Genomic DNA, 15682 nt, shown 5'->3' with positions numbered 1-15682 from the left:
TGAACTTTTTCTGGCTTAGTAACATCTTTCTGCTTCTGATCTTCACCTTTTGAACTACCCAAAGATGAAACTGGGACTAAAGGTGACAAAACAGGTGTTTCCTCAGATGAATTTGCCAGTAATGGAGTAGTGCTTGAAATTCCCTGAAACGGAAATAATCAAGTAATAAAATAAAAAAGATGAAGTTAAGAAGAGGGTTAACTACAAAAAGCAAGGGTTCATGTCTTACTTCAACTTTTATTATATATTAGCCTTTACAGACTTAGTTTCATTAATTTGAAGATGACCTGCACGTACTTAAATTTTGATTGCATTGTGTTAGCTTATAGAATGATAATGGTTATTTATAATGGTTATTTGATAATGATTATTTATAGAATGATTAAGAAATTCATAGAGACAACAATTGATCCAAACCAACTTGCAAATTGGTTTGGATCTAACTTTATATTCAACCATCCAGATCTGTTTTGAAGCGTATAGATTGGTTGTATAATTAAAATTTTGTTTGTGTGACCCATAAAATTTACCAAAAGCTAGTTTGGTAAATGTAGGTTCTGATTAACTATTTTATGTAGTTAACACATTTATGTAAGTAATTTTTTGTTATGGTGTTTTGTTTTGTAGTCATGCCAATTGATAAAAGTTGGATTTCTAAACCACGAAACACCATTGAATATGCAAATGGTTTGAATGAATTTTTGGAATTTGCATTTGGACATGCTAATGGTCTTGTCATAAAGTGTCCGTGTTCAAAGTGTGGTTTCAATAAGTGGCAAACAAGGGATGTAGTTCAAGAACACTTAACATGTAGCACTTTTCCTCAAAACTACCAAACTTGGTATATGCACGGTGAAGGACTAAGTGGAAATGAGTCTGTGGTTGTTCCAAGTGCGCATGTCATTGAAGATGTCATAGAATCTCATAATCCAATGGAAGACATGTTGAACGATGCATTTGGGTTTGTGGGGCACCACGATGATCACATTGATGAGGGTACTCAAGATGATGGTGTACAAGATGATATGTTGCATGGTGAAGGAAATACAAACTTTGATGCGTTGTTGAAGGACAATAATGAACCACTATATGAAGGTTGTACCAAGTATTCAAAGTTATCATTCATGTTGAAGTTGTATCATATAAAATGCATGTGTAGAATGAGTGATAAAGCAATGACCATGATTCTAAACTTGCTAAATGACGCATTTGAACATGCTAAGTTTCCTAACTCATTTTATGAGGCCAAGAATGTGATTAACAAACTTGGTCTTAATTATGTCAAAATACCAGCTTGTCCAAAAGATTGCATGCTATATTGGGGTGAAGAGAATGAAAGCTTAGAAGAATGTAAACGGTGCAAAATGTCTAAGTGGAAAGATAAAGATAAGAAACAATATGCAAAGATCTTGCGTTACTTTCCATTAAAGTCAAGATTGCAACGATTGTTTATGAGTTTTAAGACAATTGAATCTATGACATGGCATGCATCAGAGGATAACCAGGATGGGTTGATGAGGCATCCTAGAGATTCTGAGGCTTGGAAAGCATTTGATGTATTACATCCAGAATTTGCAAATGATCCTCGAAATGTACGACTGGGCTTAGCTAGTGATGGCTTCAACCCTTTCGGAACCATGAGTACAAGCTATAGTATATGGCCAGTAGTCCTCATCCCATACAATCGTCCTCCTTGGGAGTGTATGAAGCAAACCTCTTTTATCCTATCCATGATAATTCTTGGAAAACAAATGACAGGAAACGACATTGATGTATACTTACAACCACTCATAAAAGAATTAAAGGAGCTCTGGTTCGATGGAGTGCAAACTTTTGATTATTCGAAAAAAGAAATGTTTACATTGCGAGCGGCTTTGTTGTGGACAATTAGTGACTTCCCTGGCCTAGGCAATTTATCTGGATGGAACACGCACACTGGTCTTGCTTGCCCAACTTGTAACTTTGACACTGAGTCTTCTTTGTTGTATAGGGGCAAATACAGCTTTATGGGACACCGTCGATTTTTACATAAAGAACATAGATTCAGATTGAGTCGTTCTCTTTTTGACGGAAGAACTGAACTAACGGAAGCACCAGAACATTTGTCAGGGTCAGACATATTTAAACAAGTTGAGGGTATCAATGTTACATTTGAAAAACCATTAGAACCTACGGATACAAGTAAAAGGGGTCGGGGAAAGAATGTTCTTGAAGTTGTTGGAGCAGAACAATGGAAAAAGAGAAGTATATTTTTTGATCTTCCTTATTGGGAGACGAACTTGTTACACCATTGTCTAGATGTCATGCATATTGAAAAAAATGTTTGTGACAATGTTTTGTATACAATACTCAATGACCCTAAGAAATCAAAAGATAATTTAAAAGCCCGAAAGGTACTTAAAGAAATGGGTATAAGGAATGAACTTTGGCCAGATGAAAGAGGAAGATTTCGGCCAAGTGTGTTTTCATTGTCAAAACCAAAGAAAAAAACGTTTTTACAAACACTGAAAGATGTGAAAATGCCAGATGGATACTCGAGTAATATTTCAAGGTGTATTGATTTGAAAGCTAGAAAGATTTTTGGCCTTAAGAGTCATGATTGTCATATTCTTATGGAACATTTACTACCCATTGCCATACGTAATGTTTTACCAAACAATGTGACTGCAGTGATAGTAGAACTATGTTCATTTTTTCGACAATTATGTGGCAAAAGTTTAAGCCAAACCGAACTTGATAAACTTCAGTCCCGCATCATTGAAACTCTTTGCCACATGGAAATGTTGTTCCCTCCTACCTTTTTTACAGTTATGGTGCACTTAACTTGTCACTTAGTTGGTGAGGCCAAACTTGGAGGCCCGGTTCATTATCGTTGGATGTATCCCATAGAAAGGTAAATGTTTTTGGCACACATAGATTTTGAAGTTTTTTTAAGCTTCATATTTGATTATCCTAATTGAAAAAATATTTTATAGGTATTTGGGACATTTAAAATCATATGTTCGAAACAAGGCACAACCTGAAGGTTCCATTGCCGAAGGATACCTAGCTGAAGAGGTTCTAACCTTTACCTCTGAATATATGGAAGGGGTTGAGACAAGAAGTAACAGGCCTTCACGTGTGGATGATTCTTGTAATACAAATATGCCACAATTGAGTACCATTTTCCCACCAATTGGTAGAGTAGTAAGTGCCTCTTCAACTTTTGAGTTGTCAACCATGCAAAGAACTCAAGCACATCGATATGTGTTATTTAATTGCCCTGAAGTTACCCCTTTCATTCAGTGAGTGTTAACACAACTATAAATTTAATTATATTCAAAATGTGTCCTTAATGGAATCATTAGTAACACATTGGTTATGATTATTTTCTTAGGGAATTTAAAAGTCATTTGCGAAGGAGGTTTAGAGGGAGAAGAATTTCAAATATAGAGATAGAAAGGATTGTTAATAAGGATTTCATGAATTGGTTTCCTCAAAGGGTACGTAGAAACTGTTTTTATAATTGTTTTATTAAAGTTTGTAACATATGTTCACACATTCAATCCTTATTTTTGTAGATTAATAACCCAGACATTTCAAGTACAGTGTCAAATGATCTTAAGTATCTATCTCAAGGTCCGACTCCACATGCTAGAAGATTTTCTGCCTTCAATGTAAATGGATTCAAGTTTAGGACCGAAAGTCGAGAACATGGGTTAAAAACCCAAAACAATGGAGTTTACTTAACTTCATCAACATCATGTGTTGCAAGTATGGCTGATCAAAACATTAGGGAAGCGGATTTGGCATACTATGGAAAATTAGAAGATATAATTGAGCTTAATTACTATGGTCGTTTTAAAGTGACATTGTTCAAATGTAAATGGGCTGACACCACAAGAGATAGGGGGCTTAGAAAGGATCCGTGGGGTTTTACTTCTATTAAATTTTCAAGATTAATTCACATGGGAGATCGTGAGGAGCATGATCCATATATTGAAGCTTCACAAGCTGAAATGGTATATTATGTTAATGATGAAGTTAACAAGGATTGGAAAATTGTCGTCCACTTGAAACCACGAGACTTGTATGATATGGGAGAATGAGATAATGAAGTTTGTGAACTGGAACCATGTCCACAACAAGATTTAAACCATTTTTTCAGTGAGTCTGAACATTTGCCATTGTTTAGGGATGATGAAGATGATGAATTATTAAACGAGGATAACAATGATCACGAACTTCATGAAAATGACTCAATGTCAGAGTAATAATAAGCTTGGTCTGTTAATAAAATTGCACATGTATGGTTATTGTTAGTTGCACATCTATTTGATTATGTACTTTGATATGCATTGTTATATCTTGTTTTTGTATTTTATTCTTTCCTTTTTATGTGCAGATATGCCTAAGCCTAAGAGGATTAAGAACTTGTTTAAGGCAATTGGTGGACATAGTTCAGACACATCTGTGAGGAACTATGTTCAACCTAATGACACGCCTCAAACTACACGTCAACAAATAACTAAATCTGGTCAACCACATATTGGATCTCCATTACCACAAGCATCTGGACATACACCACCACAAATCTCAAAATCTGCACAACCACGAGATTTACAACTTACTTTTGAATCAGCAGCGCTACCACAAACTGAGTCTACTCAACCACCAATCTCACAATCTGCACAACCTGAAGGCACATCTGAGTATGCACAACCACACACATCTGACTCTGCACTACCACATACATCTGAGTCTACACTGCCACATACATCCGAGTCTACACAACCACATACCCCTCAATCTGCACAACCGCATACATTAGAATCTGAAGCAGAAAGGGTGGCACCAAAAAAAGGCAGACATTCAAACCACTATTGGTTTGTTGATACTATAGGTAAACATATGTTAATTTTGTTGTTGTGTTTTTCTTTTTCATTTAATTACTTTCATTGCAGATACCTTAATGTATTATACTTTATAGATGAGCATGGAGTTACTCAGAAAACGAAGCTCAAGGTTAGGGATGCTCATAATTTGCCCATTGGAACACGTGTGGTTGTCAACTATGATGATAACTTTCAACCCATTGGAGAAGCATGTGGTTTGCTTGCTGGAGTTTGTGGACAGCTAGCAGCAAATCATATATTGTTGCCTATAAGTTTTGAAAGTTGGTCATCTGTGCCTGATACTTACAAGGATACTATATGGGAGAGTGCACTGAAGGTAATTGACCCTACATTCAATAAAACATTAAATATGTACATTCTTATTTCAGTTTTTGAATATATATGTGGACTAACAATTGTATTATTTGAAGAGTCGTTTTTGCTTCATGGTAAATGAAGATCTCGCTAAGAGAGATGTTATGTTCAAAATTGGCAAATTGTGGAGGGAGTATAGATGCAAGCTCTGGAATGAATTCTATGACCCAGTGTTAAGCAGAAATGACTTGATAAAGAATGTTCCAGATGGTCTTAACATGGAGCAGTGGGCTATATTTGTGGATTATCGTCTCAAGCCTTCCACAGTGGTACATACTTTTCATTTCATATATTTCTCACTCAACTTGATTTTAAATTTGCAAAAACTGATTTCATTTTATTGTGTAGAAACTGTGTAACAGGAATAGAGAGATAAGAAAGAAACAAACTATTCCTCACACTGGTGGAGCTATGGCATTGTCAAGAAGGAGGGATAATCTGGTATATTTACATATATGTAGCTTTGTGAATTTGGCATATATTTTGATTTATAATATATTATGTATTTTTGTAATTATATTATCCTTTTTGGAATGTATAGAAAATTGAGACTGGTAGGAACATTGGCCGAGCTGAGATGTGGAAGATCACACACAAGAGGAAGAATGGCACGTATGTTAATGATGAAGCTATGGAGATTGGGGTAACTTCTAATTATATCAGTTTTGAACCTCTCATTTTCTTCTTTATGTTGAACAGAGTAATTGTTTTCTGTATATACTATTTTTGAGACATACTATTTTGGATTTGGATACTGATTTGGATATTGTTTTAGACTATTTTGGACTATTTTAGATACTGTCTTAGACTGTTTTGGGTTATTTTGGACACTGTCTTGGACTGTTTTAGGAACATATTGTCTCTACCATGGGTATATATTGTTTTGGACTGTTTTGGATTGTTTTGGGCTATTTTGGATACTGTCTTGGACTGTTTTGGGAACATATTGTGTCTGCCATGAGTATATACTATTTTGGACTGTTTTGAGCTATTTTGGATACTGTCTTGAATTGTTTTCGATTGTTTTGGGAACACTTTGTCTCTACCATGAGTATATATTGTTTTGGACTGTTTTGAATTGTTTTAGGCTATTTTGGATACTGTCTTGAACTATTTTGGATTGTTTTGGGAACATATTGTCTCTATCATGGCTATATATTGTTTTGGACTATTTTGGACTGTTTTGAGCTATTTTGGATACTGTCTTGAATTGTTTTCGATTGTTTTGGGAACACTTTGTCTCTACCATGAGTATATATTGTTTTGGACTGTTTTGAATTGTTTTGGGCTATTTTGGATACTGTCTTGAACTGTTTTGGATTGTTTTGGGAACATATTGTCTCTATCATGGATATATATTGTTTTGGACTATTTTGGATTGTTTTGGCCTATTTTGGATACTTCCTTGGACTGTTTTGGACACTGTTTTGGGAACATATTGTCTCTACCATGGGTATATATTGTTTTGGACTGTTTTGGATTGTTTTAGGCTATTTTGGATATTGTCTTGGACTGTTTTAGACTGTTTTGGGAACATATTGTCTCTACCATGGGTATATATTGTTTTGGATTGTTTTGGATTGTTTTGGGCTATTTTGGATACTGTCTTGGACTGTTTTGGGAAGACGAACATTAAAGTTGGTTGCTTCCATTTTTATGTAGGATAAAATTGATGAGTTAATGCTGGAAAATCCAGAAACTGCATCACATATATCTCCAAATGATCCTGTTGGTGTCATTTTTGGAAAGGAGCATCCAGGGAGGGTCAGAGGACTTTCATATGGAGCTTGTCCTACCCTTGCTTTCAAGAAATCCACAACAAGGGTAAGCAATATGAATAATGGTTCCTCTAGTGGTGGGTCTTCAACAAATGTTGAAGAAAAGGTAGAAAAGATGGCAACAGAACTTGCAGTTGTAAGGAGCCAAATGCATACTATGCTAGCCTACATTGCTTCTAGACCAGACGTGCCGGAACATTTTGCTGCAATGGTAGCAAATTTGGTACAAGCATCTATTAATGAGGTATAAATTACTATACTTAAAATTTTATTATAATATTGTTTTCATTTATTTTTTAAAAATTGTCAATTAATTTTAAACATATTTTAACTTATTCCAGGCACCGGATGTTGCTAGTGGTGCTCCATCACCAAACCAGAATATAAGATCAAGTGGAGGGAGTAAGACAAATTAGGATTGAGAATTTACTTGTAATATGTTTAGAAAATGAAACAATTTACATTTTGACAATTTAATTTACTTGTTGTTTGGATTAATTTGACATTATCAACTTTGTTATTTCAATGAATGAATGAACTCATCTTTTGATTATTATATTTCTCAATTTTAAATATATTATGAAATTAGTTTATGTTATAACTTAATTATATATATTATGAAACATAATATCAAATTAATTAATATTATAAAATCAAATTATAAAATAGAATTAAATAAATTATTATAAATATTAAAAATAAAATTAAAGTTTAATTATAATATCAAATTAAATAATATTATGAAATCAAATTATAAAATAGAATTAAATAAATTATTATAAATATTAAAAATAAAATTAAATATTTAATATTCGAATTATTACAGTTATAAAGTGGCGGTTAAAACTGCCACTATTTACGTAAGAATTGGTTTACCCAATTTTAAAATTACGACATTTATAACTGACGTCAATTGCACGCTTAAAACCGCCACATTATACAATGCATACTATGGCGTCTGCTACAACGGTTCTCATTTGACCGCCACATTAAACTTTGTGGCGGCAAGAATTCTGGCAGTACACAATACCGCCACAGACGTATAATGCGGCAGTTAAAAACGCCAGTTTTTACGAAAATAACCGCCGCATTATACACGTTTTTTTGTAGTGAAGACTAAAATTTTCAACTTCTTGTCATCCTCAAGCGGAAGGCCAAACCGAAGTAGTCAATAGATCTCTTGGGACTATGCTTAGGGCTATCATGAAGGGCAACCATAAATCTTGGGATGAGTATCTTCCCCACATTGAGTTTGCTTACAATCGAGTAGTTCACTAGGTGTCTCGGAATCCCAAAACGGCACACAATGTTTTTCCACACACAATGTTGGGCCTTATGAGCAGTTTTTTGTGCAACTGGCTCAACTTCAATCCATTTGGTGAAGTATTCAATGGCTACAATGAGGTTCTTCATCTAACGTATCACCAAAGGGAAAAGGCCTAAAGTGTCTATCCCCCACATATGGAAAAAGGTAATGGGTTACCAATTGGCGTGCTTCTAACATTGCTCATAACATTGGACATATCTCACACAATCCTCTTTCATCGTAATACCCAGCTCAGATGACTTTAAACGAGAGAGCTTGTCCTCCTATGTGGCTACCACAAATGCCTTCATAGAGCTCGGTCATTATGCGGGTGCACTAATCTCCACTTACACATGTGAGGATCGGGTGGGTATAACCGTGAAGAAAAAGGTTTCCATCAATAGGGTATATCGCTCTGCATTCCTCTTAACCATGTTGGCCTCCGTAGGTTCGACAGGTTCCCTGGTGGAACATCGGCCACGTCAATGCAGGTCCTTCCACGATTCCTCATTGATTTTCCACGATTCCTCATTGATTTTGCGCAACTCCTCATTGGTTTGCGCGTGTTCCTCCATAGTTATCCAAGAGGCCTCGATTTCTGCCATCAGACGATCTTGCAACAGCTCTTGGTCAACTTGGGGTTCTACTCGTAGCCGCTCCTGCTCAGCCTTGGCTTCCTCTTGGATTCGCTCTTTCTCTCTTCAATATTATTCATTCACCTCTTGGAGGGCCCTCATGGCCTCCATGAGTTGTTGTTAGGCAGGGGCATCGCTTCCTTCGAATGCCAGTAGGCCTTGCCTTGTGTTTATCATCACGTCCAAAAGATCAGTTGTAAATGTGGATGGGATCAGATAAGGGCCCCACGGTGGGCGCCAAATGTTCTCGCCGATTGACCTCAGACGAATTGAATGGGCAAGATCCTTTTCTGATTTATCTCCAATTAGTGCTTTGAGGTACTTGGTGCTCCGCTAAGACAAAGGGAGCTCTACCTGTTGATCACACTCCAACGATCAAGTCAGTGAGAACATTCAAAAATATCAAATCAGCTACAGTCTCAAGTATTCAGAAACATCATACCTTTACTTGGGGTCTCAAGACCCTTTTATAGATATTCCTTCAACGGTTTTCTCCAATCTCAACAGAGCAAGATTTCAACAGGGAAAATATAATATCAACAAAAAGCATATAATCATAACAGAAACATACTGCTTACGTGCACCTTTATTTTCAAGTGCTTAACAACAATAACACATTTTGTTCACATGCACCTTTATTCTCGGGTGCTAACTACTTTATTCTCAACAACTTTTATTGGTATTTAATTAGTGTATGTATTATAAATAATTGATAGCTGTCCTTTTTCTGTCAAATTAATATGATTCTAGCGTAGACTTGTCTAACACTAGAGAGATGATAGTATAATTGTGGACAAATGTTCCCAAGTCGTCTCCCAACGAATCCAATAGTAAAATCAGTTGATCAGGGTTTAAAATCTATCTGCAAGCAATAAAAGTTAGCAATAACAATAAAGATAAAAATAAGGGGTTGAAATAGTTTTGCAGAAAATACAAAAGAGATTTGAAATAACAAATAAAAAGCGGTTGATCCCAAGTTCTTCCACCATTGAATTCTTCACAGGTTTTCTAAAGATTAATCTTTTCTCAATCCTCCAACAGAGTTAAACCAGATTGAACATGCACCAATCTAATTCAACTGAAACTCACCAGTAAAACATGCGTCTACTGGTTTAATCAATACCCACTTTGTTCCATGCGTATACTCCATGGGAATGCTTACCTCCTCTCTCTTGAATCATGCGCCCAAGAAATTAATTAGAACGATGCGAACTAACTAAGAAACCAAAGTTTAAGACAAGGAAGACTCTCAATCATGCGTTCAAGTACAACCTCTCACAGAAACTAGTTTTCCAGGAGATTAGACAATAAAAACAACTGCTATATAGACTTAAAAATCGAAACTTTTATTGAAAAAAACCTTAGAACTCAATGGAAAATTACAAAGGAATCAACAGATTTAGCCTTCCATGCGGAAGCAAAACAAAAGAATTACTAAAAAGAAAATAAACTAAGAAAACCCTATGAAACTCTCTCCCTTTCTACTTGATGCTTGTGTTCTTTTATAGGGCTTTTCTGCTCCAAGGATCTTGGGAAAATATTGTAGTTTAGATTTTGTAAACAATTTCCACTTTCCATAATTCTTTTTATTTTGTAGAAGATTTGCTTCCAATTTTGTTTCTGGGATCTTGTAACTTTTATTTTCTCTTTCTTCTCCTCAGAATTTGTTTTCTGTTTTGATTCAAAGAAACAACTTGGACTTTTGCATGTTTGACCCATTCACAAAGGCAGATGCTTTAGATAGTTTACCCTTAAAACACAAAATTACCAAAGATAATAGTTAAGGTCCAAATAAACCCAATTATATGAATATTAATTAAAACAATGGATTTATTTATTATTATAGTCTAATAATTTATTATTAAGGTTATTGTGTGTGAATAAATATATGCTCATCAATAATCATAATACTTCTTCTATTTTTATTATCTTTTTTGTGTTCTCGATCAACGTCAACGTCTGGGTTGAGCTCATGGCCCACCCTTTGAGCCCATACTCGTCCAAAACCGAACTGACCATCCTAAATGCTTGGACCGAGGTTCCGAATACTCTTGACCAATACACTCTTACTTTGGAGCTTGCAACTATGCACCTTAGGAGTTCAATATAGGACTCTTTTCTTCTCCATTGAAGACACATTCTCAGCTTCTCTTCTCATTTATTCTTTTGAGATTGTAATGTACTCTTGCTACTTCTGTAGCCTAAGTTTCCTCTTTTAATCATAAGAGTTGGTCCTCACTCACATACTTGTTAGAGTTGGTCCTTCACCTAAGCTTATTAAATTTGTGTTGCAGCCACTACAAGGAACAAGAAGTTTAAGAAAATGTCACTTTCATGAAACTAACATCATGCCCTGATGTTCAAGCAGAAGTGAGAATTATTTATAGTGCCCTGTGTAGGCCCAAAAATTCATTAACACAGAACAAGTTCTGCCAAAACCGTGCCTCTCATACTGTCCTACAAAAGTTGAAGCAGAAGTGAGAACTATTCAGAGTACGATGTATGGGTCCAAAATTAATATGGCCACAAACTAAGTTCTACCTAGACATGTCACAGACATTCTCTTTCTACACTCCAATAATATTAGCCTACACCTGGTTTTATTAAAGAAAGATCATCTGAAAGTTCTTCGTTCTGAATTTTGTAATCTAGATCTTGCAAAGGTTGTCTCTCATTACAAACATGAGCAGACAGAATAACAAACATGCTAAAACAAGTATACATAGAACGAGCATATGCAGAAGATAATGATTTCATTATTCTATTCCAAAGCACACCTCAACAACATACTTATTAACATAGATACATGGTGTTTCATCAAGATGCGTATTCCTAATACACCAGAAACAGATTATGGAGCCACGGGAAAAGGTACCCAGACTAGATTATCAGGAGGGAAGAAATGGCAAACAGGGGAGGTTCCAGGCTCAACTTTAAGCACACGAAATGACACGTGGTCCCGGTCCCACTTAGATGTGTCCATGTGGCAAATGGCTACAGCTTGAACTCTTCCTCCATTCTCACCCTCTACCATCACCTCATAGAGATTGGTGTCACTGTGCTGACTGTGGCAGTAAAAAACTGCATAAGGGTAAGGCATAGGGTGACACCCTATGACGTTTGGAACTGAAATCACTTTCACTTCCGAGATTGTGTAGTTCTGTAAAAGAGTTGTTGAGTTTGTGAGATGGACAGTGGTCAGAACTTTGAACTGTGCATTGGACCCAAACAGATAGTGTGCAAAATCAAACAAGGACTCGAGGGATGTGGCACAGAACTTGGTCTCTCCTTCCATGTTTTCAAATTCACATTGTTTGAGTGTATACTTCATGGCCTTGGCTTGGGGTGAGTGTTTTGAGATGGAGAAGAATTTTAGAAGGTATGGTAGGTATTTTGATGAGAAGGGAACCTGGTCAGATTCTTCTCTGGTCAAAAATTTTGGAGACTTTGAAGAGTTTTTCTTGGAAAAGTAGATGGGCATGATTTTCCCAACCTTTAAATCATTTGGGATGAAAAACACATTCAGTTCAGGTTTGTGATCATCATGAGATGGCTTATAAGCCTGCACATCCTTTTCAATGATCTTTTTGTTTCTATGTTTCTTCTCCTTCTCCTTCTTCTTGTCTTTTTCTTTATCAACTCCCTTTCCTTTCTTCACTTTATCCTTATCATCGTCGTCGTCTTCATCATCGTCTTCGTCGTCGTCGTCATGATCTTCGTCGTCGTCGTCATCATGATGGACATGCTTCTTCTTCGTGTCTATATCAGCGCCTTCGAGCTGAATAACGCTGTCAAGTACAAGACCCTCTGTTGCAAGCTTTTGCAAATTATAGGATGCCTCCTTCAGTTCAAATTCTCTACTAGATGTTGCAGTTATCTTTCTAGCTCCACCCTCTTGTAGAATCTGCAACGTCAACCAAGAAGACAAATAAAGTTGAATAATCAAGAGGTAGACCATGCAAAGTCAAGAGGATCAACAACATGATGATGAAAATTAACTTAGGAACTGATAAAGTCATTTCAAGCAAAGGAAACAAACGAACAAAAGAAATTTTTCAAGAAGCAGAAGAAGAAAACATAAGTTGCAAGATCTGTCTATTAGAGATAAAAATAAAGTTTCAAGTCAACAGAGATATGACTTAGTTTAATCGAATACCAGAACTGGATCTTACCAAAAAGACGACCAGGGTGCATAGGATGAAGCTCCAGGAAGCAAATCCAAGTTTCATTTTTTCTTTTGGTTTTTCCTTGAAACTTCTGGTTCTTCTTTGAAGCTTGTATCAGAAAAGGAACAGAGACAACTAAAGATATTGGGTCCTAGGAAAACAAGAAAGCTCGGAAATCAATATTCAGAACCTTCTCGTGCCATAGTTTTCGGTATTTTATGGCGCGTCTTTGGGGGGAGCTTTTCCTATTATTTACATGGCACCAAGCAAAAATTTGCTTTTTTCTTAAGCCATTTTATATATATAATTTAATGTTTGATTATAATAAATTAAGTTTGCCTTTGAATCAGAATTTGATTATGCTAAATCAAATCAACATATAAGATTCATTTTCAATGTTCATTTTTTAAAATACAATAACTATACCGAATAACTAATTTTATACACTATATTTGAAAAATAAAAAAACGAAATATCTTTATATATATATAACTATTAACAATATAATTTTAATAATATTATTAACTAAAATTTATTAAAATTCAGAAAATTCATAAGAGTTATTTAATGAGTTTTATTTACAAATTTTAATAAACGGGTGAGATCTGATTGTTATTTTTTCAGCGAAGTTGGTTGTTTGAATTCTTTATTTGCATATAAACCCCACTCTATATTTTCAAATCAGAAAATAAAAAATCCCTTTTATATCATCCAAATTGTGAATGATTCTTCTATTTTCTATACTCAAAGAATGGTAGTAAACCCCAATACATATTTTAACATATTTTTTCTATGATCATATATTTTACTATTGATTAGAATTTAATAAAAAATTAAAAGAATTGAAAGAATCATATTAAACATAAAGAGTAAAACTCATATTCTGTTCTGACTTTTAAATTTCCTTAACTAATTATAAAATGTTTACGGTGAAGAGAGCCAGGAACTCAGTTAATCGTTATGAAGAAAATCTTCAATAACACATGCATTAGTCCTTAAATTATGCGTATTCAAAAAGATAAAAAAAAAAAAAAAAACTAGCGTTAAGTTTTTTTATACGAAATTTAAATATTGAAAATAAAAACACATGATCGAGGGATAATATTATAAGGTATCTAATTTATTTATAAAAAAACATTTTCCAATCTTCTAAAAGTTTTTAATTTTCCTAAATGTCACCATTTCACCTTCTACTTGTAACAAGTGTAATATGAGCAATTTATATCTAATTTATTTATGAAAATTTTTACTTTAATAATTACATGGTCAAAGACACATTTTCCAATCTTCTAAAAGTTTTCAATTTTCCTAAATGTGAGCATATCACCTTCTACTTGTAACAAGTGTAATATGAATAATTTATTTCTAATTTATTTATGAAAAATTTTACTTTGATAATTACATGGTCAAAGACACATTTTCCAATCTTCTAAAAGTTTTCAATTTTCCTAAATGTCAGCATTTCACCTTCTACTTGTAACAAGTGTAATAGGAGCAATTTATATCTAATTTATTTATGAAAATTTTTACATTGATAATTACATGGTCAAAGACACATTTTCCAATCTTCTAAAAGTTTTCAATTTTCCTAAATGTCAGCATTTCACCTTCTACTTGTAACAAGTGTAATATGAGCAATTTATATCTAATTTATTTATGAAAAATTTTACTTTGATAATTACATGGTCAAAGACACATTTTCCAATCTTCTAAAAGTTTTCAATTTTCCTAAATATTAGCATTTCACCTTCTACTTGTAACAAGTGTAATATGAGCAATTTATATCTAATTTATTTATGAAAATTTTTACTTTGATAATTACATGGTCAAAGACACATTTTCCAATCTTCTAAAAGTTTTCAATTTTCCTAAATGTCAGCATTTCACCTTCTACTTGTAACAAGAGTAATAGGAGCAATTTATATCTAATTTATTTATGAAAATTTTTACTTTGATAATTACATGGTCAAAGACACTTTTTCCAATATTCTAAAAGTTTTCAATTTTCCTAAATGTTAGCATTTCACCTTCTACTTGTAACAAGTGTAATATGAACAATTTATTTCTAATTTATTTATGAAAACTTTTATTTTGATAATTACATGGTCAAAGACACATTTTCCAATCTTTTAAAAGTTTTCAATTTTCCTAAATGTCAGCATTTCACCTTCTACTTGTAACACGTGTAATATGAACAATTTATTTCTAATTTATTTATGAAAAATTTTACTTTGATAATTACATGGTCAAAGACACATTTTCCAATCTTCTAAAAGTTTTCAATTTTCCTAAATGTCAGCATTTCACCTTCTACTTGTAACAAGTGTAATAGGAGCAATTTATATCTAATTTATTTATGAAAATTTTTACTTTGATAATTACATGGTCAAAGACACTTTTTCCAATATTCTAAAAGTTTTCAATTTTCCTAAATGTTAGCATTTCACCTTCTACTTGTAACAAGTGTAATATGAACAATTTATTTCTAATTTATTTATGAAAACTTTTATTTTGATAATTACATGGTCAAAGACACATTTTCCAATCT

General features: G+C 34.1%; 4 protein-coding genes across 4 annotated transcripts; 3 read left to right on the top strand and 1 right to left on the bottom strand.

Moving 5' to 3' along the window:
- Positions 1-629: 629 nt before the first annotated feature.
- LOC137822160 (uncharacterized) lies at positions 630-4253 on the top strand. Its single transcript, XM_068627063.1, has 5 exons — positions 630-2893; positions 2976-3284; positions 3377-3482; positions 3561-4069; positions 4175-4253. The coding sequence occupies exons 1-5, from the start codon at positions 630-632 to the stop codon at positions 4251-4253; spliced, it is 3267 nt and encodes a 1088-aa protein (XP_068483164.1).
- A 31-nt stretch (positions 4254-4284) lies between these two features.
- LOC137822159 (uncharacterized) lies at positions 4285-5617 on the top strand. The gene is made up of 5 exons (XM_068627062.1): positions 4285-4297; positions 4385-4882; positions 4970-5211; positions 5306-5518; positions 5612-5617. Exons 1-5 carry the CDS (start codon positions 4285-4287, stop codon positions 5615-5617), a joined length of 972 nt encoding a protein of 323 aa, XP_068483163.1.
- Positions 4637-7443, top strand: LOC137822158 (uncharacterized). The gene is made up of 6 exons (XM_068627061.1): positions 4637-4882; positions 4970-5211; positions 5306-5690; positions 5791-5892; positions 6912-7271; positions 7369-7443. The coding sequence occupies exons 3-6, from the start codon at positions 5661-5663 to the stop codon at positions 7441-7443; spliced, it is 567 nt and encodes a 188-aa protein (XP_068483162.1). The 5' UTR covers positions 4637-4882; positions 4970-5211; positions 5306-5660.
- Positions 7444-11704: 4261 nt separating this feature from the next.
- Positions 11705-13410, bottom strand: LOC137820800 (BURP domain-containing protein BNM2A-like). Its single transcript, XM_068625049.1, has 2 exons — positions 13141-13410; positions 11705-12872 (listed from the first exon to the last, which is right to left on the bottom strand). Exons 1-2 carry the CDS (start codon positions 13195-13197, stop codon positions 11820-11822), a joined length of 1110 nt encoding a protein of 369 aa, XP_068481150.1. The 5' UTR covers positions 13198-13410; the 3' UTR covers positions 11705-11819.
- Positions 13411-15682: the final 2272 nt, after the last annotated feature.

Source organism: Phaseolus vulgaris, chromosome 9, assembly GCF_000499845.2.
Source record: "Phaseolus vulgaris cultivar G19833 chromosome 9, P. vulgaris v2.0, whole genome shotgun sequence".
Lineage (NCBI taxonomy): Eukaryota > Viridiplantae > Streptophyta > Magnoliopsida > Fabales > Fabaceae > Phaseolus > Phaseolus vulgaris.
Note: the sequence above shows the minus strand (reverse complement) of the source record. Positions and strands in the feature narration are given on the sequence as shown.

What these genes read in the sequence shown, in the direction of transcription:
- LOC137822158 (XM_068627061.1), top strand. Translation starts at nt 5,661, where the DNA reads ATGGCATTGTCAAGAAGGAGGGATAATCTG. An exon ending in ATGAAGCTATGGAGATTGGG is followed by an intron (nt 5,893 to 6,911) that starts GTAACTTCTAAT and finishes ATTTTTATGTAG; the next exon opens with GATAAAATTGATGAGTTAAT. An exon ending in TACAAGCATCTATTAATGAG is followed by an intron (nt 7,272 to 7,368) that starts GTATAAATTACT and finishes AACTTATTCCAG; the next exon opens with GCACCGGATGTTGCTAGTGG.
- LOC137820800 (XM_068625049.1), bottom strand. Translation starts at nt 13,197, where the DNA reads ATGAAACTTGGATTTGCTTCCTGGAGCTTCATCCTATGCACCCTGGTC. An exon ending in GCACCCTGGTCGTCTTTTTG is followed by an intron (nt 12,873 to 13,140) that starts GTAAGATCCAGT and finishes TTGACGTTGCAG; the next exon opens with ATTCTACAAGAGGGTGGAGC.
- LOC137822159 (XM_068627062.1), top strand. An exon ending in TTGGTTTGTTGATACTATAG is followed by an intron (nt 4,883 to 4,969) that starts GTAAACATATGT and finishes TATACTTTATAG; the next exon opens with ATGAGCATGGAGTTACTCAG. An exon ending in TATGGGAGAGTGCACTGAAG is followed by an intron (nt 5,212 to 5,305) that starts GTAATTGACCCT and finishes TATTATTTGAAG; the next exon opens with AGTCGTTTTTGCTTCATGGT.
- LOC137822160 (XM_068627063.1), top strand. Translation starts at nt 630, where the DNA reads ATGCCAATTGATAAAAGTTGGATTTCTAAACCACGAAACACCATTGAA. An exon ending in TGGATGTATCCCATAGAAAG is followed by an intron (nt 2,894 to 2,975) that starts GTAAATGTTTTT and finishes AATATTTTATAG; the next exon opens with GTATTTGGGACATTTAAAAT. An exon ending in TGAATTGGTTTCCTCAAAGG is followed by an intron (nt 3,483 to 3,560) that starts GTACGTAGAAAC and finishes TTATTTTTGTAG; the next exon opens with ATTAATAACCCAGACATTTC.